The sequence below is a fragment of the Coffea arabica genome, chromosome 2e (genome assembly GCF_036785885.1).
Source record: "Coffea arabica cultivar ET-39 chromosome 2e, Coffea Arabica ET-39 HiFi, whole genome shotgun sequence".
NCBI lineage: Eukaryota > Viridiplantae > Streptophyta > Magnoliopsida > Gentianales > Rubiaceae > Coffea > Coffea arabica.
In genome coordinates, this window is record NC_092313.1 from 76,910,952 (window position 1) to 76,931,947 (window position 20,996).

The 20,996-nt window shown below is 33.8% G+C and overlaps 3 protein-coding genes across 8 annotated transcripts; 2 read left to right on the forward strand and 1 right to left on the reverse strand.

The window, feature by feature from the left end:
- Positions 1–4,528: 4,528 nt before the first annotated feature.
- LOC140036473 (uncharacterized) lies at positions 4,529–9,328 on the reverse strand. Its single transcript, XM_072077912.1, has 7 exons — positions 9,277–9,328; positions 8,372–8,419; positions 8,241–8,282; positions 7,988–8,053; positions 7,862–7,899; positions 7,092–7,240; positions 4,529–4,872 (listed from the first exon to the last, which is right to left on the reverse strand). Exons 1-7 carry the CDS (start codon positions 9,326–9,328, stop codon positions 4,800–4,802), a joined length of 468 nt encoding a protein of 155 aa, XP_071934013.1. The 3' UTR covers positions 4,529–4,799.
- On the forward strand, positions 9,275–20,846 carry LOC113728227 (28 kDa ribonucleoprotein, chloroplastic). 6 transcript variants are annotated; one of them, XM_072081324.1, is made up of 6 exons: positions 9,339–9,794; positions 9,922–10,023; positions 10,156–10,467; positions 10,562–10,731; positions 19,088–19,584; positions 19,735–20,846. In XM_072081324.1, exons 1-4 carry the CDS (start codon positions 9,432–9,434, stop codon positions 10,613–10,615), a joined length of 831 nt encoding a protein of 276 aa, XP_071937425.1. In that variant the 5' UTR covers positions 9,339–9,431; the 3' UTR covers positions 10,616–10,731; positions 19,088–19,584; positions 19,735–20,846. The 6 variants fall into 6 exon arrangements, with proteins under 6 accessions (XP_071937426.1, XP_071937425.1, XP_071937424.1 ...); XM_072081325.1 differs by lacking the exons at positions 19,088–19,584; positions 19,735–20,846 and adding an exon at positions 11,091–11,428 and having other exon boundaries at positions 9,275–9,794; XM_072081323.1 differs by having other exon boundaries at positions 19,088–20,846.
- LOC140003789 (NDR1/HIN1-like protein 12) lies at positions 19,812–20,846 on the forward strand. The gene has a single exon (XM_072081330.1). The coding sequence runs from the start codon at positions 19,812–19,814 to the stop codon at positions 20,469–20,471; it is 660 nt and encodes a 219-aa protein (XP_071937431.1). The 3' UTR covers positions 20,472–20,846.
- Positions 20,847–20,996: the final 150 nt, after the last annotated feature.

A 20,996-nucleotide genomic window follows, 5' to 3' on the forward strand; every position in this document is an offset into this window, starting at 1 on the left:
TTGGTTTGAGCTTGATGAACTGTGATGTATCACCAGTCATATGTCTTGAGTATCCACTATCTATGAACCACTTTGATTTCTTAATAATGTTCACCAGGTTCACCTCTTCATCACCAATAGCCATGAAAGCCACTTGGGCAGATTCCTCTTCTTCTTCGACTTCACCTTCTGAATTGCAGTCATTCCAAGTGATTTGAAAATTGTTGAACTTTGATTTTCGTTCAACCTTGCTCTCCTTATTTTTCTTCATTGGACACTCATTTGCATAGTATTCAGGTTGGCCGCATTCAAAGCACTTATCAGTTTGCTTTTTGTTGAACTCTAACTTCCCTTTGTTTCTCAAGTTGTTGGACTGATTCGGAAAGAAATTGCTAGGTCCACCTTTTCTGAATCTTTTCTTGTTGAGTATTCTTTTGAAATCTCGTGTGATGAGTGCAATATCACTGTCATCACCTACCATGTCATCTTCATCTAAGGAGGTTGAATCATCTTCATCTTGTGAGACTTTTAGATCAATACTCTTTCTCACTTTCGTATCTTCTTCCTCCTGCACCTTAGATTTGAGTTTTAGCTCATAAGAGGTTAAAGAATTAATAAAAGATTCAATAGGCAAGCTATTTAGATCTTTAGCTTCCTCAATGGCAGTCACCTTACTCTCACATTCATTGGATAAAGCATTCAGAATTTTTTTATTTTTCTCACCTAGAGAGTAATCCTTTTCAAATACTTCTAAATCCTTAATAAGATCATTGAATTTGCAATACATCTTGTCAATATTTTCATGAGATTCCATCTTAAAGAATTCATACTTAGTGACCAGAATGGAATTCTTTTGTTCTCTCATATTCTCACTTCCTTCATGGATTTCTCTGAATTTATCCCAAATCTCTTTTGCAGATCTACAGCCTTTAACTCTAATAAACTCATTTGAATCTAAAGCACTGTATAGTACATTCATAGCCTTGGCATTTAAGGTAAGATGAGTTCTATCCTCACCAGTCAACTCACTCCTTGTTTTTTGTCTCAACCTATGAGTAACTTCATCAATAATAGAGGTATCATATGTACCTTCATTGACAATAAACCACAACTCAATATCAATGAATTGTAAGAAAATAATCATCCTCTCCTTCCAACTCACATAATTTGATCCATTGAACATTGGGGGTCTAGTGACGGATTGTCCTTCAAAAAATATGGCATTGTTGGTTGTCATTTTTACTCCAAATCCGATTGAGCTTAATCTCTAGGAGACTAAGCTAGGATACCAATTGCAAGGATTGAAGACAACCTAAGAGGGGGGTGAATTAAGTGATTTAAAAACTAGCCAAAATATGAGTCACTTTTTGAGAACTTGCCCTCTTTTTCTAAAGGACCACACAATGGAGCAATTGATAAATAAGCACAAGTGCTTGAGAGTAGAAGAGATAGACAATTTATATTGCAAGACAGTAAGTAAAATGATAGAATAGCAAACCAAGTTTCAATCTTCACTTGAGTTTGAATACCACTTTATATAGTAAGTTTCTTCAAGTTGATTAACTTACAACCAAACTCTTGTGTACAATGGAAGGATCACTTCCTCCTCGCCCCAAGCCGCACTTGGTCAAGCAAGGAAGTTTTACTATTACTCGGATAACCCTCACAAAGCTACACTATTAATGAAATAGAAACACACTTGAAAAGTTTATTGAAATTTCCACAACTAAGAGTACAAATCTTCTTTAAAGAGTATTCTCACACTTGAATCACTCAAGATCTGATGTAGTCTCAATGTGCGAAAGTTCTTTTGAAGTGGTTGACTTTACTCTATTTATAAGAGACCAAAAAGTACTTCAATTAATACTGTCAACGGATAGAAGGCAGCTGAAGAGTCAACTAGCCGTAAGTGGTGTCGGACGTCCGATAGGCTGGTTTTCCCCGTCCGATCACAGGCAGTGAGTTCAAGAAGTTTTCTTGAAATGTTTAGGACGTCCAGTGCTTCAATACTTTGCGTCCGAAGTGTCGCAACGTTTATCGGACGTCCGGTACTTAGGTGTTGTACATCCGAACGAAGTCAGTGAGTTTAGAGAACTCGACTTATTATCTTCGGACGTCCGAAAGTGAGTTCCTTATGCGTCCGAAGTTACTCGAAGGTTGTCGGACGGCCGATGCAGACTTTTTGTGCGTCCGACTCATGCTTCTGCATATGTTAGCCTGTTTTGCTCCAAATCTGAAAACATCTATTTAGGGAATATTAGTAAAATCCATTTATTTTGTAATCTTCAAAAGATACGGACTAAGATGAACATCATGTCTTTTACCTTATAGAGTATCATTCATCAAGTAGATGCAAAGACAAGTGAAGAAACATAGGGTTGCTATCAAATTTACCTCTTAAATCCCACAAAACAAAGTTAGAAATTCATAACATAATCTGAAAATCATGAAATCCACCATACAAGTCCTCTTTTAACTTTTATAATATTATATATCAAATGAACTCAAAGATAAGGAAAGATTTCTAACAAAATTCACCTTTTTACCTCCAAAACCTTAGATTGACAACCAAGCAAGAATTATTCACAGGTTTCTTCCTCCAAAACTTCTCCAATGGCTTCCTCCCAAATTTGATTCAAGGTTTGTCAAAATAAACTAGAATTTTCTCTTGTTTTCTCTCATTAATCAAACAAGAAATCAAGACTTGAACTTATAGTTTTCTCTCCATTTTTGTCTCGCATTTTTGGCCATCTCAAGAAGAAAACGATGGAGTTTTGGTGCTAAAATGTAAGATAAATACTAAGCAGGTTTTGGTCAACGAGGGTTTAAATGAGTGACACTTGGCGGAACTTGGTTTCATGCCTATTTCTTTGTCTCTAGTCATTAACATATCTTGTGCTTCTCCAATTAACTCTTTAACACTTCTTATCACATAATCTCTTTTACAAAGTGTTCCTTCTAATCTTTCAAATTTATTACACACACCTCACAATCGGTAATACTAGTGTAATACACTATGAAAATCGACATGCACCAAATTAAATGTAGAAGCAGCCATTTGAAGATGCTTTAATTAGGTATAATTGTAGAATTTTTTACAATTTCATTAACGAGCATGTTATAGCACATGACTTTTTTAAGCAGAAATTTGAAAAAATCTCTAACGTGTACGAAATGTGTGTAAATATGGTAACTTTGGGTACCAGATTATTTTTCATTTAAAGTTTGGGTTCCATAATTGCTTAAGGGTCGAGATTTAGGTATCAAAACTGTATTTTACCCTTTTCTTTTAATTGGTGCTTCATGTATGTTGAACTCTTTTTTGTTCATTTTCCTCTCTTACTGATTTTATTAGGGAATAGCTACTCTATTATTGTGGATGCTTGCAATTAAAATCAATTTTGATAAATCAATTAAGAAAATTGTCCATTCATTGAAAATTTTAATATTGTGAAGTGTTAGGATAAAATAGCAATGCGTATATCAATCTTGAATTGATACAAGGTAATATCCTAATTAATACTAATTGATACGCACATCATTTGCATTAATAGTAATGATAATAAAAAAATGACATACATAAATTGGCCTACCTAAATTAGGGTGTAACAAGCCTAATCAAATCGAGTACTTAGTGTGTTTAAAAAGAATCGAATAAGCGCATAATAACAAAAATTAAATTGGTCCAAACTTAAAAATAGGGTAACCAACTTGCAATTTTAAAAATGATTAGATTACTCGAACCTACTTTAAAAAATTAGGTTAGGATATAGTTTTGGTATATATGGTTGGTTAGGGTAACTAGTGCCCAAATCTCAAACCATGATTATTTAGTTATTTACTAATAATTTGAGTTAGGAGCACCATTATATATTTTATTTTCAAAACTTATAAATTTATCTACCTAACCCTAACTCTCATTTACCTTTTCTAGTTCCTACTTTCGTCACCATTAATTTCATTGAGTTAGGAGGACCATTATATATTAATAGTAAAAAGAATATTCGATGTTTTAATTATCTAACGTGTTTTGATTTTCTATTTTGTTGATTGTTTTTTATAGTTGGAGGAGTAAATACTCTTATTCATTTGAAAAAATGATGTATTATTTGATTTATTAATCTAATTCTTTTTTTTTTCTGTAAACGAAGGATAGGTTATTCTGCATACCTGACCTATTCATAGGTTAATCAGTTGAATTTTTTACATGTAAATTTCATTTATATGTTAATCAAGCCAAATTTGAAAATTTTAAATGCAAAATTCTATTGAAACTTGATTTGATTTAATTAACTGATGAACTAAATTCAAACGAACTTTTTCCGACCTAATCAAAAATTGAGTATCGACTCGTTTGATTTGTCTTTCAGCACAAACCTTAATGGACACTTATAGACACTCTCTTTTTCCCCCTTTTTCCTTTACTAGGAGGAGAACACCGCGCGATGCGCGGTGTAATTTTCAAGCTTGCCCAGAAACATCCAGTTATTCAAATTAAAAAATTAATTATAAAAAGTTACATAAAAATGTATCAAAATCTTTGCAATAGTTACAAAAAGAACATCAAATATACCCATTTTATTTTGTAACAAATGGATGGCTTCATTACCTGTGGCACTGGTAACTTGCTAGGTTGACATTGCCAACCAAAATAAAGTTCCAACAAAAGGCAAACTACAAATTACCTAAGAAAACAAATTAGTTTACTCTCCTTGCCACTACTGAGCTGATAAAAAAAAAAAGAAAAGTAAATCTTGCAACCCATCAATAAGGTTGACAAATAACCAAAAACTGAAAAAACAAAAACAAGACTAACATCTCTAGAAAAAGGAAACAAGCAAAACTACAAGCCGAACAGCAAGTGTACAAGCAATTATATGTCCGAGTTGAATTCTGCAAAAAAGAAATTGAGCTTTAGGTTGTATGATTCTCAAACAGAGAAATCAAAACAATAAAAACAGAGCAAGTAAAACAAGTAAAAGAAAATAACTTTGGATCTCGAGGAAATAGGATGCCGTCTCAAATTTCCACCCTTCACTTTTTTAAAGACCAATAACAGGACAAAGAAAGCAGAAAGTTACAGCCAGTTACAATGAAAAAAATCTGTTCACACAAAAAAAAAGGACATTAAAACATATCATCCAGGCTTACTGAAGAAAAGTAGCCTCCTTTATCTTTTCTTCCTTCATCTAACAAAGACTTAGAATAAAAAATGCTGGCAAGAGCAAATTTATTGGGGGGAAAAATGAAGACGACAAAACCTTGGATCTACACTAAACAGATTAACATTTTTTTGTTAAAAAAAAGGGCCTAAATAAAATTAACATTGAGAAAACAATTTCCAAAATCCTTTTGTACTATGCTGTAAATCTTAATATCTCAACCCATAATAAACATTTGGGATTTAGTAGAAAATAAATATAGTTAAAATTCTTATGCTACACCATCAAATCTAGCATAGCATATGTTAAATCGCAAAAAAGAAGTAAAACAATAGGAATTAAGCACTAAACACCTAAATTTTTTTTCAAAATTTCACATCCAAATCACATTGATGCAATAAGACAAAACATCGTCCCTAAGCCACTTTTTGAAGTAAATAAATAGTTTGTAATCTAAACAGATAACAAAGGACCTAAAACTTACAATAGCAAACAATTAAGGACCAAAAAAACATTTAAAGTTACTTTTGCAGCATCATAGGTGAATACATGAAAGGGTTCGGACCACCTTAAGCAAATGAATCAAAATGCAATCTACTACATAAAAGGACACGTAGAACTACATAAGAAATCTGGTAATATTTGATAAGTCAAAAAGGAAAATATTTACAAGAATAAATCAGCATTTTCTGAAAACTTTTCGTACTTCCTATAACAACATAAGAAAGTTTCCAAACAATGTGATATGATAATTCAACCACATTTCCAAACAACATAGCAGATACAGGAGAACTATTATTAGAAAAAAGGCTTTCTAAATCTAAAACCTAAACAAAGGACCTAAACCTTACAATAGCAACAATTAAGGACCAAAAATACTTTTAAAGTTACTTTTGTTGCATCATCGGTGAATACATGAAAGGATTTGGATCACCTTAAGCAAATGGATCCAAATGCAATCTACTACATAAAAGGACACGTTGAATTACATAAGAATTCTGGGAATATCTGATAAGTCAAAAAGGAAAATATTTACAAGAATAAATCAGCATTTTCTGAAAACTTTTCGTACTTCTTATAACAACACAAGAAAGTTTCCAAACAATGTGATATGATAATTTTACCACATCTCCAACCACGTAGTAGATTTAGTAGAATTATGTTATTGAAAAAAAACCTTTCTAAATCTAAAACCTGATTCTTCTATAATCATTATAAAACAACCAATAGTTGGCCACAATCTAAAACGCAAAAGAAACACTAACATGAAGTCACCAATTATCAAAAGGGATAAATCACAAAAATTAAGGTCATTAGGTATGAGCACCTTGATTACTAACTCATACTGCTACTCAGATAGCATTTTGAATATCCAGTGTTCTTTTTTGACGAGTCTATTTACTCAAAAAATGTTTATCTTTTTTTTTAGACAGTGATAAATTCCTCTTGCTTCCTACAAAAAATAATGGTAAGACAAAAAAAATTCAAAAGATTTGAGACTTGAGAAACAGAAATCAAAAGAACATTCTTATCAGCCAAAAAGAGTTAAAAAAAAACTTCAAATGAATATACCTCTATAGAACAGAAAAAAATGAAAGGTAGGTGCTATCATCTTTCTTCCTACAAAGGCAATAACATAAAAATATAAATCAGATAAAAAATATCAATGACACAAAATACTTTCTAAGAGGCAAAATATCAGAAGAATAAAGGTCTTGTTAATAAAAAAAGAAACCATGAGTCATTAAATCTAATAAACATAATCCAACAGATCAACTAAACATAATCCACCGGTTGAAGGATGAGGGACAAATCACAAAAGGGACTATAACTTCAAGCTAAACCCAAACATAAGCCAAATATTCCAAAAAAAGAAAGCATAAAATGAGCTTATTTACTTGGAATTGAAATGTGCTAAAATACAATTAAGTACATGATAGAGCAACAGACCTTCTATACATTCTTGTGCTCGATACAAAAATATCAGAATTGAGAATGTTTCCACCTCTTGAAGCGATACATTTTGATAGCTTGTAACTATTCCACCTCATCGTGCAAGAAAAATATGGAAGAAAGGGTAAAGAGTTCACAAAGAGAACCTGAAAACAAATAAGTAAAATAGATGGTTATTAAATAATTAACCAAAGACAATGAGAAATGTAGTAGTTGAAAGTAAACCAGCAAATCACACAAATCATAAGTTTGTATAAGGGCTCTCAAAGAAACGTAAAAAAAAAAGCAAACTAAGTAAATATAAATACAACTCCATGAGAACTATTAAAACTTAGACCAATAAAACCAGTAGCAAAGGTATGGAGAGATCACTGCCAACCAAAAGAAGAAAAAAAAAAGAGATCGAAGAAATTAATTCACATGCAATAAACAAAATTTTCCAGAAAGAGAGCCCCAAATTGCAGGATACCTTAAAGCCGTCCTTGGGAGAAATATGATCAAATTTTATTCCATACAAAAGAAAACCCTATAATGATTATTTTTCATCTCTAATATAATATGCGCTCAGAAAGGAGGATGGGGGCAACAAATAAATATGGTTGGAACGAAGCTTTAGATCTATAACTTTTCTAACAAAAAAATAGTTGATACCAGTATGAACAATATTGGATTTTCTCATATTATAGTTGAAGGAAGAAACGAGTAAAGAAAAATACTATTTATCACAACCAAATAACCCAAAAAATATAAAAGGGCAAGAAATTAACTGTAATTCCTCCTTCAATGGCCTTCCTTGTGTTTTTTTTACCTGAGATAATCACAAAAAAATTCCATAAGAAAAAATAATCATAGTCTAAAAAGCCATGAGAAAAATAAACATCATGTGAGATCTCTTACCTGGCGGGTTCTGTAGAGATTGAAGATACCAGATAATAAAAAGCAAACCTTAAACTTGCACCCTGAAACAAACATGAAATTGATTAGAGAATAAAGAAAATCAGTCAAAATAAAGGAAAATTTTAAAACTAAAAAATGGCTAGATCAGCGGATCGAAAATAAATCAGATAAGAAAGATCTCCAAGGTAATTATGTCCCAATAAAGAGAAAAACAAATAACCCAAAAAAATGAAAAGGCAAGATACTAACTGTAATTCCTCCTTGAGTGGCCTTCCTTGTGTTTTTTTAAACCTGAGATAATCACAAAAAAATTCCATAACAAAAAATTATCATAGTCAAAAAAGCCATGAGAAAAATAAACATCATGTGAGATCTCTTACCTGGCGGGTTCTGTAGAGATTGAAGATACCAGATAATAAAATGCAAACCTTAAACTTGCACCCTGAAACAAACATGAAATTGCTTAGAGAATAAAGAAAATCAGTCAAAATAAGGAAAATTTTGAAACTAAAAAATGGCGAGATCAACGGATCGAAAATAAATCAGATAAGAAAGATCTCCAAGGTAATTATGTCCCAATAAAGAGAAAAATAATTGAGAGAAAATAGAAATTTTTCTATGTAGAAAGAGGGAAAAAATCATAGGTTTATGAGGAAAAGGAATGGAGATCAGAAACAGAAAAAGAAAATCCAAATGTGAGCAGTTGAGCAAACAAGATCGACCAAATTTTCGAGGTTCTCCTATCTCAGAGTAAGGAGCAAAAAGGGCAAAAAAAGAGAGAGAATAAAAGGTGCGTTTTGAGCATCATTTTTTTTGAATAATCTTTAAAAGAGGGGAAAAATATAGAAGAAAGGGAGAATAGATGCGGTGTGTTGTTAGTCTGTTTCTTTTCTTTTTTTCAGAGAAAAAAATGGAGGAAATCCATGGAAGGAATGGAGGCGGTCAGTCATACTCTCGGATGAGACAAAAGGAAATAGAGGTGTTTTGGAAAAAGGGAGGTGAGGAGACTGGTAGAACAAGCGGCGCAAGCAGAAGCAACAAGCAAAGACTCTCAGGAACCCTACCTATTCATTAAGGCGTGAAATCTCGATTTTGTCCTCAATTCAATTCATCAGCTCAATCAACGGAGGACGATCACCAATTGGCCAATAAAATTGTGCCATGTCAGCAATTAAAACTCAATTGGAAACAATGGCATTCGCGCACAATCAGCAAACGTCCAATTCTCATGCGGGCTGGACGACATCAAATTGGAATCCCACGGGCCAGACGATCACCAATCAACCAATGCAAGGAAGCCACGTCAGCAATTGAAGCCCAATTGAAAACAACGGCATTCGCGCATAGACTAGATATGTTAATAAAGAGGGAGAATAGACGAATGAAGAAACGGGGCTGAAAAGGGTCATCGGATTAGACTAGTTGTATTGAAGACGCGCAATGGTTGTTGTGGTTGGGAAGTCCACTCTGACTCCGGCGCCCTTTTTGGCCTTCCCATGGAAAAGTTGTTCCGTTGTTGACGAGTTGCGTCGTAGGAAGCCATGGTGCTGTAGCAGCACCATCAGCCTCGCCGTCACTTTCTCTCTCTCAAAGTACTACCTGCTGTCTGCTCCTTCTCCAGGATTAACTAGAGCAATCCTCCAAGAAGACCAAGACCAAGACTACCACCTCCTCTCTCTACAAGCTAAAGAATTGTCTTCTTCTTCTAATTCTCAACTCTATGTTTGCAATCTGCCCAGAAACTATGGCATTTCTGAGCTTGTTGAAATCTTTACACCTTATGGTACTGTTCAGTCTGTTGAGGTATTTAATTTCCGTCCTCCTTCTAAAATTCAAAGATGGACTTTAGCTTGAGCTGTGCCTTTTTTATGTGTTTGATCCTAATTTTGAGTCTGTGGAGTCTTTTTGTTTTTGCCTTTGTTTGCTTTAGGTTTCTAGGGATGCTGAAACGGGTATTAGTCGGGGATGCGGTTATGTCACCATGAGCTCGATCGCCGAGGCCAATGCTGCAATTGCTGCTCTTGATGCCTCAGTGAGTAGTGTACTGTTTTTGCGATGCCCAGATTTTTTAAAATTTTCTTCTCTTTCCCTTTGTATTTTTGGTTTAGTGCCGCCCTTCTGCGTTGCTGATCCTGATTCGCCTTTTCTCATATGTGCGCCGAAGGATGTTGGCGGGCGTGAAATGCGGGTGAGGTTTTCCACTCAAATGACCAGGGGCAGTTCCCGTCATAATCTCGGGCCTGTCAATTTGTCCACCCGACGGGATTTCATGTTTGAAAGCCCTTACAAGATTTATGTTGGCAATCTAGCCTGGTCTGTTACACCTGCAGATTTGAGAAACTTGTTTTCCCAGTTTGGGACTGTGGTTAGTGCTAGACTGCTCCACGATCGTAAAACTGGAAAGACGCGTGTTTTTGGGTTTCTCTCCTTTTCCTCTGCTTCAGAGCGGGAGGCTGCTTTGTCCTTGGATGGCATAGTTAAGTTTAATTCCCGTTCTTGCAACTTTTGCCATCTTACGGCTCCTCGTTTTTTTCCTCTCCAAAATATTCATTTAACAATTTGCTTTGCAGGATTTCTGTAGTAGGAAACTACTGGTCAGAGATGTTTTTTCAAAGATTTCCTGAGTTTGCTCACCGCCACATTTTTTTTCTGTTTCAAATTCTCAAAGATTTCTCATCAGAGTTGCGAATTTAGAAATTGATGATAATTTCCTTTAACAGACGGAGATGGAATTAAACAGGTAACTCACTCGCCTAGCTCACATTTGCTTTACATGTTCGCCTATGCTTCCATCTCAGCTAAAGATACTCATTCCAAATCTGAACAGTAGATTACATAATGTCATGATCCTTGACAAATTTACTTTTGTGATTAGCATGTGCTGAGAAGTTGTACTTCATGCTGGATTTGGATTTAATAGGGCTTTAAATGCCTTTCGCCTTTGATATAGATAGAGCATCTATAATGAAGTTCCCGATCAAAATAATTAAATTGTGTGTATCTTCTGGTTAATGACTCATGCTCCTTGGTAGAACAATTTTTTCCTATTAGGAGGCCTGCTGTGGGTTTGGTACATGAAACCTTCAATTTTGCTTGCAGGAGATAGACCTGATATGTTGAGCTCTTCCATAGTTGTTCTTTTACTGCTGTGGCTGCACCGCTGCATGGTGTTAACCTATCCATAATGCTTTTGCTTTCATTATACACATTTTCATATTTATGTTAAAATCATTTCCTTGCTGGTTCCCTGCTTCTATAATCCCTATCAACAAAAGATTTGTTAGAGTACCTGCAGATTACGTTTTTGTTTTCTGTCTTGCCAGAGAAGTATAAGTACTGAACTGTATCTAAATGGTCAATGTCCTTCGTGTAACAGTGCTTCATCTTCTCATGCTTGTTCAGTTTCACTGAGTCAATACCTATATTTTCTAGATTCATGATCACGATCCAAATTTACCTAGTATATGCTGAAAATTATTGGACATGCTTGCATAATTTAGATATTGTACTATGTTGCTGACATTATGAAATCTGATAGATGATTACACTACTTAACAACTAGACCTGTTGAAGGACAAACAAGTAGTATTACATATGGTGTATTAATAAACTTTGGTAGTATCATGGAATCGGTCAGCAAATATTCCATTGATTGTTAGATCATACTGACTTATGGGATTTCAATTCCAATAGATCCCAACAACCCATGATGATACTTCTCTAGGATGTAAGTCAATTATCCTGTTTTTTATAAAGAATCAAACACAATCTTTCCCAAAGCCAGGCTCCTAAACCTTGTGTAGTTAGCCAAAGTGAAGCAATTGTGCTTGTTTTGTTTGCTGGTTTTCCAGCATAGTCCTCATTCCACCTACTTCTATCATCCCACTGAACTCTTCCTCTTGAGACTGATTGAGTATTTGCTCCTTAGACTTCCAACTGCAATCACTTCAATTTGTGAAGGTGAACGAGGAATGTAATTTCTCCTATTTACCTTTTTTTTTCTTTTCTTTTCTTTCTACTTGAAAGTTTGGCTGGCTGGGTGATATTCAATTCTGTTTGTGGGGATGTAGCGTGAGGTATGGTAACTTGAGATGTTTGAAGGTAGTTTCTGAAAAAATGAGTTCAATTCATATGCCTAAAGTTCCATAAATAAAATATCCATTTCCTTTACCTTTATTTGGACAAAGAGTTAGGATTCAAGCCACCCAAACATGGTAGAGGAAGGAAAGTGACGGTATCTGTTCAATTAAGGTAAATGGTGTAAATAACCATAAACTGGAATTGCAGATGTTTGTTATTTGAGTGAGAGTGCTGGACTTTGAGCTTCTCAATCCTTAGATGCATAACTTTGATGGTTAGATGAGTTTATGGAAGTTTGTTTAGCTCATACAACTTCCTACCAGCGAAAACTTCTTGGGCAAAATTGATGACGCCTAAGATATTTCTAAGCATATTTAGCTCTTGACATATTTCTAGGCATTTTACTAAGCATTACCAAATGGAAGGTAGCAGTTTTATAAGATTTTATGTGCGTTTATGAGACCGAAATAGACGGACTGGGCAAATGTATAAATTTGGAGAAGTAACTGTTTACTTCATTAGATTAGATGCCCATTTGCTGATCATCTGTGCAGAAGATCGATTGAATCTGATTCGTCAGTCTCATTGCTTCATGGTGAAAATTGCTAATAAAACTCTTAGGAAGAGTTGGCTTCCCCTTCTGTCTCGACTATTTTTTTTGACCGATTCATCCTTCCTGTAATCTGGCAAAGTCCTTTGGTACCTTGATTCAGATTTATGAGTGTTCCACAGCGCTCCTAATAGCTACAGTTTGTTTTGCTGATTTTAGTCAACGTCAATCTAGAGGTGTAAACGATCTGAGTGTCAAACTCGAATCGAGTTCAAAGTATATGGATTGCTAAAGGTATTAGAGAAAGAGCTTTTAATAATATCAAACAAGTATATTTTATTAGTTACGTTGAATTTTATGTAAAACTATCACAATTATTTTACAGTTTCCTTGTCTCTATTCTTATTATTTTAGACTTATTTTGTTTCTATTTTCTAAATTGTTCTAAAATACTTTTCAAAGTTCCGCGCCTACAACCTTGACAGATTTCTTCTTTCGTGAGTGTTTTCAGTTGTTTTTAAGGTTTTGATCTAATAAAAAGTAGGGGTTATTCCTATTGAAGTAGGGATTTTTTTCAGTCACTAATAATAAGTTTATCCTTTTTTGTATTAAAATTATCTCTCAATTTCTTTAGGCATATTCATATTCAAAAACCCTTCTTCTGGTTCAATACCCAATTGAGTACTTCTAGACATGGAATAGACTCAAAGGCTTTCTAAAATTAATTTATAATTTTAACATATAAAATGAGATAGACTTATTAATGGAAGAATTCTTGGACAATTTGTTGTTATTAGAACAACCTTTTTGGAGAACTAGATATCATAAAATTCTAGATTGAAACTAAACATCAAACAATTAGAATATTAAATATCCAAAAGATTTATAAATATTAGATATGAACTTACTTACAATCACAGAAGATGTTGATACGACTTGTGTTGGAAGTTTGTAAGATATTGAGAAGAAAGCTTTATCAACGAAGATATAACAAAAATAATACTAAAAAAAAGACAGTTTTTACAATATCAATCAAAGAAGTGTTTTAGATTGGCTTACTGAAACTAGATTCTTTAAATGCCTAATTTTCTTCTTGCAAAGCTCTTTCTAGTCTCTCCTCGAGAACATGTCCGTTCTTTTATGCTTGAATTGTTAGATTGTAGTTAGCACCGGCTGAATTAGCAGTGCTTCTTTCTTTAAATATCTGATAAGATTCTATCTTCTAAAGGTATCCAATGTTAGATGATAATATTTGTTAACAGTAGGATGAAGTGGTGGGCAATTTGATTGCTTATTCTTTCGCTTTTTTCTGCTCATGTTAGCAGACAACTTTATTATTGCTCCAACATATTATTCAAATTTTGGAGTCCTTCACTACTTATGAAGTTTGCTAGATCATTTTTATCTTGGTTGTCTTCATCTTGATTTTATATCTCCAGAAAAATTTCTTCCATAAGGAGTTCCAACAATTCTTCCAAATGAGCTATTTGTAGAAATGTTGCATTTAGAAATTTCCATTCGCAGTAAATCTTTTGATAGTAATTTTCTAATGCTACTAACGACCACTATGAACGGGGTTCATTTCTTTAAGTCTGGCATATGCAATTTGTCTTACAATTCAATGACTAATTTGATCTTTTGTTCTTTTATTGTGAGATTTTTTACATGCTCATAAATAACTTTCAAAAAGTATCATCAATTTAGCTCGATATCCATCCAAGATTATATGATGTTGCGCTGGTTGGCATATTCCATCGATAAAATTTGGTCATTTGCTAAATATGATAGTTTCTACGTGTTTGCATTGATCTAGACTAAACAATGAATTTATTGCATATGTTAATTTTCTGCAAAACTGATTTCTCTGGTTTGGATCATAAAAAATTAATCAATGAACAAATCTATAGTTTTGGGTAGTGAGAGTTACTATTTGTCCCTCTACGTTTAGTCATAGCAATTTATATATATTTAGATATATAGAAATCTTAAAGATGTTATATATCAAATAACACTCTTAGTTTTGTCTGTTAAGAGAAAGTATTTGGTAAAAAGGATAATTTTAAAATAGGTACTTTGAGTTCGGTAGCATGTATTCAAAGTGAATAGCATACCAGATGGATAAAATTCAAATTCGCGAGATCTGAACAAAGATTAAGTTCTTGCCTTTCATCTACAAAATCACAACAAATAAAGTGAGCAACGTTTCCAAATAAATAATTTGCTAAACCATTATATTTTCCTTTAATATGTTCAAATATTACCCGGTAACGATTTCTAGTTATTGTATTTACAAAATTTTGTTGTTTTTTGCTATTCAATTTTTCTCATTATTATAGAATTTTACTATAGCTTCATAGTAAGTACTAATACTAAATGGTTTGTTTAAAGTCTAAAGGTTTTTTGGGCATTAATTAGCCGTAGAATTTCATAATTTGGGCTAGATAATCCAAATTCTTTATATTTTTCAGAAGTATATCTACAATTTTTTTCATTTTTATTACTATATTTTTTGGGTTTAACTAATAATATGACTTCCCTGTCTAGTACACTTGCATCTATTTGTATGTTTGTATAGTCATTTTCTAATTGTAAATCTAAATGATTATGAAAACAGCTGGATTTTTCTTTCATTTTCTCAATCCAGAAGAAATAGAAAAAAAAAAAGAGAATTAGATCTTTCTCTTTTAGATAGAAAACCTTGGCACAATTTTCTGTAGAAATTCAAAAAATGATCAACAGAAAATCCCAAAACAACGAGATTAATTGGATGATCACCTTCCAAGAATTTTTATGAGAAGTCCTGAAATCTAAATTCTATCCAATTGGTATGCTATTTACCTGGGATACACATTATAGATTTCAAAGTGCTTGTTTTAGAATGGATCTTTTTTGTCAAGCTTCCCTTAGAAACATAAAATTGCAAATGTCAATTGACATATAGCATCTATAAGGTTTTTATATTTTTTGGATGTATATAAACAGCTACAATTAAACGTAGAGGGATAAATCGTAACTTTTACTCCTCAAAAGCTCATGGATTATGAGTTTGTTCAATTATTAATTTTTTTTTATCCAGATTAGTTTGGCAGAAAATTGGTATACGTGGTAGATTAGTTGTTTAGCCATGATCAATTCAAATGTGTAGAACTTATCATATTTAACTATGGACAAGAATTTATCCATGGAATATGTAAATCAGCGCAATACCGTATCATTTAAAATGAACATCAAATTAGACCGATGATACTTTTTGAAAATTATTCGCAGGCATGTAAAAATCTCACAATAAAAGAATTTGAATGATACTTTTTGAAAATTATTCATAGACATGTAGAAATCTCAGAATAAATTTTGAAATAAACCCCGTTCACAGTGATTGCCAAGAAGATGACCATCAAAAGATCTAATACGGATGAAAATTTTGTGATATAAAATTTCTGTTGAGAACTAGGTTGGAATAATTGGTGGAATTTCATATGAAATTTTTTTTTCAAGAGATTCAAAACCAAGATGAATATGATCTAGCAAATGAAGGATTCCAAAATTTGGACAATATGTTGGAACACTAATAAAGTTGTCGGCCAACTTGGGTAGAAAAAATCAAAAGAGTAAGTAATCAAATTGTCCATTATTTAATCTTGTCATTGAAAATGTTATCATCTAGCATTGGATACTCTTTGAAGATAAAAATTTTAGTTGATATTTAAAGCAAAAAATAATTGCTCATTCAGCTAGCATTAACTACAGTCCAACAATTCAAGTATAAAAGAAGAAGAGTTTGAAGAGAATGGATAGGTCCTGTAGAAGAAACTAGAGAGAGCTTTGCAAGACCAAAATTCAGCATTTAAAGAATCTAGCTCCAGTAGATCGATCTAAAATACTTCTTAGATTGATATTGCAAAAATTGTCTTTTTTCTTGATAGTATTATTCTCGTATCTTTGTTGATAGAACTTTCTTCCTAGTATTATATAAATTTCTAGCATAAGTTGTATTGGCATCTTTTGTGATTGTAAGTTCATATTTGATATCTAAAAATCTTTTGGATATTTAATATTCTAGTTGTTTGATGTTTAATTTTAATTCAAAATTTTATTATATCTAGTTCTCTAAGAAAGACGATCTAATAACAAAAACTTGTTTAAGAATTCTTTTATTAACAGGTTTATCTCATTTCATAAATTAACTTTGGAAGGTCTCTAAGACTATTTTATGTCTGAAAGTGTCCATTCAAATATCAAACTATCTAGGAGAAGGACTTTTGAATCTGAACATGTTGAAAGAAATTGAGAGATAATTTTGATATAAGAAATGATAAATATATTATTAATGATTAAGAAAATCCTTGCTTAAATAAGAATAATCTCTGCTTTTTATTAGATCAAAACTTTAAAAGAACTGAAAACACACATAAGAAAAGAAATTTGTTAAAATTGTAGGTTAAAACTTTAAAAAGTATTCTAAAATAGTTGTACTTGGCACCTATGTTGTGAATTCTCTCTCCATTTCTCGCAGTATACATTTGAATGCATGATATGTGTTCTCATTTATTAACAATTGTTAGAATAACTTAAAATGATCATGTCCTTTACGAGTAAATAAATATACATGTCATGTATCTAAATGTGTATTGTGAGAAATGAAAAGAGGAGCCAAATCCTGATTTAGAAAATAGAAACAAAGTTTAAAATAATAAAAATCAAAACAAGGAAACTATAAAATAATAGGGATAGTTTTACGTAAAATTCAAACTAATTAATAAAATATACTTATTTGATAGTATTAAAACTCTTTTCCTAATCTCTTTAACAATCCGTATACTTGAATCGAGATCGATTCTCGGATCGTTTACTCCCATACATCAGTCTGCAGCCAAAAGTCAGAATGCTTTGTGCCCAGATTCGGTGCCTCAGTAAATTAACTTTTGATTAGTAATTTGGCCGTGCCCTAGCACCTTTTTTTTAAAATTTTTTTTTATTTTTACCATTAGTTGTAAAATTTTGCAAACATGTATAATTCAAATCGACATTCATTAACATTAATTTTTTTAAAAATTAATGTATTCTGAGTGTCTAACTATTATTCCAATTTTTAAAAACTTCTATACACACTTGTAATAATGTAATATTCATGAAATACTACCGACGCATCTCAAAAACTTGATAGGTATTCTTTGAGATAAGTAAAATTTTTATAATGACTATAAACATAGCACTGCATGCTCGTACTCAATTAAATGCAAAAGATACAGCGATTAATCTTCTCATGAATGAATATTTAGTTTTTATCAGCGTTAATAAATATACCAATAATGACAGTAAGTAAAATTAATCCAGATTTCAGAAACTATGAGGAAAAATAATTTTAATTGTTTTAGAAAGATAAAAGTTTTTAGAAGAGAGAGAAATTATTGAAAAGAATGGTTAGAGAAGAACCAGATACAATATGAGTTAAAATCCAAGTACCCAAATAATCAATCAAGTCTCTTCAATTAAACAATGTCACCTGAGAGACATAAGATAATTAATTAGATATAGTGCTTTTATTTTTTTACAGTAGCATCCGGATACACCAAATCTGAAAAAAATAATAAATATTATATTGAGAATCTTTATTCTATTTAAAATGATATCAATTACTTTGAGTCCAACAAACATCTTATCCTGCCAAATTCACTGCCCGTGTATCGAGTTGAGAGCTTGAGATCTGATAAAATAAATTTCGAAAATTTCAGATCTGAAAGAAAAGAAGAAAAAGTGAAACCACAAATTCTTGCTTCGTTTCCATTGCATTTGTAAGAATGTTCTTATTATTTGGCAGTTGTTCGATAAGAGTGTCTATACGATTAAAAAAGTGACTTTTTTTTTCTCTTAGAAGAAGATCTGAAAAGGTACGGTATTAATATTTGTTGATAAGAGTATGTATGTGACAGAAATGATCGTAAAGTTGTGAATTTGAAAAATTATTCTATTTTTTCTCTATAAACCTGCAAACCAAAAGGGTCCTGACGTATAGCAGGACGAATGATCCATCCATGCACTGACGGTGGAGCACGAAACCAAATCGAGAGGAGGAGGACACGAAGAAGTGAAGCAGAAGAAGGGGAGGCCACGTAACCAAATTCATGCACGGTGCTACACTTTTCGAGTCATGTCCGAATGTCGGCTGAAATTGGCTTTTCTGGCACAGTTTTTTATCTGATTATGTGGTTGCTTAACGTGTTGTTATTCATTTCGTGGCAGACATTTCCAGTTGCAAATTTTTTTCCAGTTTACTTTCAAAGTGCAAGCACAATAAATATGAGAGCTCAATAACAGAAAAGTTAATGCAAAAATGTAGTATGAGTTAGTTAAACGTAAATATCTCTCACCGCACAAAAGAAAAGTTTCTAACAATTAAAATGCGAGGGTGTTGCATGGAAAGTGTTCTCTTACTGATTATTCTAACACTTAAGTACCATTTTTCCAGGCTCGGTGGCCACCAGGAACCTTGGACTGTAGGTGAGGGTTCAAACCTCATTTGCAGCGAAAAAAATCTAAGGATTGTGCCAGAGCATTTTCTTGGTCTAGTTGGGTCTGTATTTTCACTAGTCCCTACCACAGTCTCCTTAGGCTTTCTCTTCCCCCTAAATTAGGATAGACTAAATTATACAAATGTATGGTTACTGACAAAAAAAAAAATACCATTTTTCCTTTTCCTTTGCTTTGCGAACCCATTGAAAAGATAAAACGTGGACTATACATTGATGCCATCATCAGGAGGAGTAAAAAATACTACTGGTACGTAGTAGTAACCGGAAAGGAATTTTATGAAATAATAGCATATATGTAGCAGAATCGAATCCTCTTTAACTCGCTTTTCCTTTTTTCCTTGACCCCCGGTATTATTCTCTCTTCCCTCCTGCAATTGCGAGTTGCGGTGCCTTTTTCTCTCATCCACTTGCCACCACCGATTTCCACTTCCTGGTAGTACCCACTTCCCTTTTAATTCCTCCGGTCCTTCTAAGCCGGTTCAGCTTTAATAGCTTCTCCTCCCTCCCTCTCTCATCTCTATCAGTACTCCCCCTCTCCCTTCCTAAATTAATAGAGAGTATTTTTCATATGTCACATTACTAGCTAGCTGCAGCGGAAAAGAAGCACCAGAGCTAGCTGCGGGCAGGCAGGAATAAGCTAGCTAGTGGAATTCTCTAAGCATGAGCCATGAAAAGTGTGTCGACGAAGGTTGCAAGCGGTGTTCACGGAGGGGCTACTTTAATCGCTCTTCTGCAGCTGTACTTAAACGTGGTCGCGGCCGAGCCATATGCTCTTTCCTAATCACCTTCCTCGTCCTGGCCGGCATCACCGCTCTCATATTATGGTTGGTGTATCGTCCCCACAAGCCAAAGTTCAGGGTGGTTAGTGCTGCAGTCTTTGATCTCAACGCAACGGCTCCTCCCTTCTTGTCGGCCACCATGCAGTTCACACTCACCACCAGGAACTCTAACCGGCGAGTCTCCTTTTTCTACGATCAGCTTTCGGCTTTTGTCTCCTACAGAGACCAGGCCATCACCCCTCCCGTGATGCTGCCACCTTTGTATCACGAGACGAAGAGCACGGTGATTATGTCCCCGGTGCTGGGTGGAGCTTCTGTTCCCGTTTCGCCGGAGGTGTCCAACGGCCTGGCCATGGACGAGGCTTATGGAGTGGTGGCTCTGAGATTGGTACTGTTGGGAAAGCTGAGATACAAGGCTGGTGCTATCAGGACCGGTCGTTATGGTATATACGTCGAGTGTGACATGCTGGTCGGAGTGAGGAAAGGGTTTGTAGGTCAGGTGCCTTTGCTGCCATCTCCCGGATGTAAAGTAGATACTTGAAAGAGATCATCACCAAAGCAGCTATGGACATCATCTCATCATACCTCTTCAAGTGGCCCTCATCAGCGATGTAAACGTTTCCCCCGTTCAAGTTACTCACAAAACCAACGTCAGTCTACTGTTGCTACTTTTCACTTTTAAGGTCATATAACTCTTAAAAGTGTATCCCATATAACTCTTAAAGTTACCCTAGAGGCTGTCCTGTGGGGTTTCTATCCCACATCCCTCTTGGGGGTTGGGGGATTTGGTAGATAAGTCTCCTGACGTCCTCACAAGTTGTCGGTTTTGAGGATTGTTCGAGAATTAGGTTTATTTGCGAAATTCTGTGGCTTCATAAGATGATGAAAGAAAAAAAAAAACTCTTAAAAGTGTAAATCTTTTGTCATTTCATTCAGTTTAGGCATTAAACTAGACGGAAAGAGATTTGCGCCACAGGCACGAGCCCGCTCAAAGGGTTAACAATTTCACAAAATTTTGAGGGACAATTTGAAAAGAAAAAAATGTCTCGAGAGTTAAATGGAGATA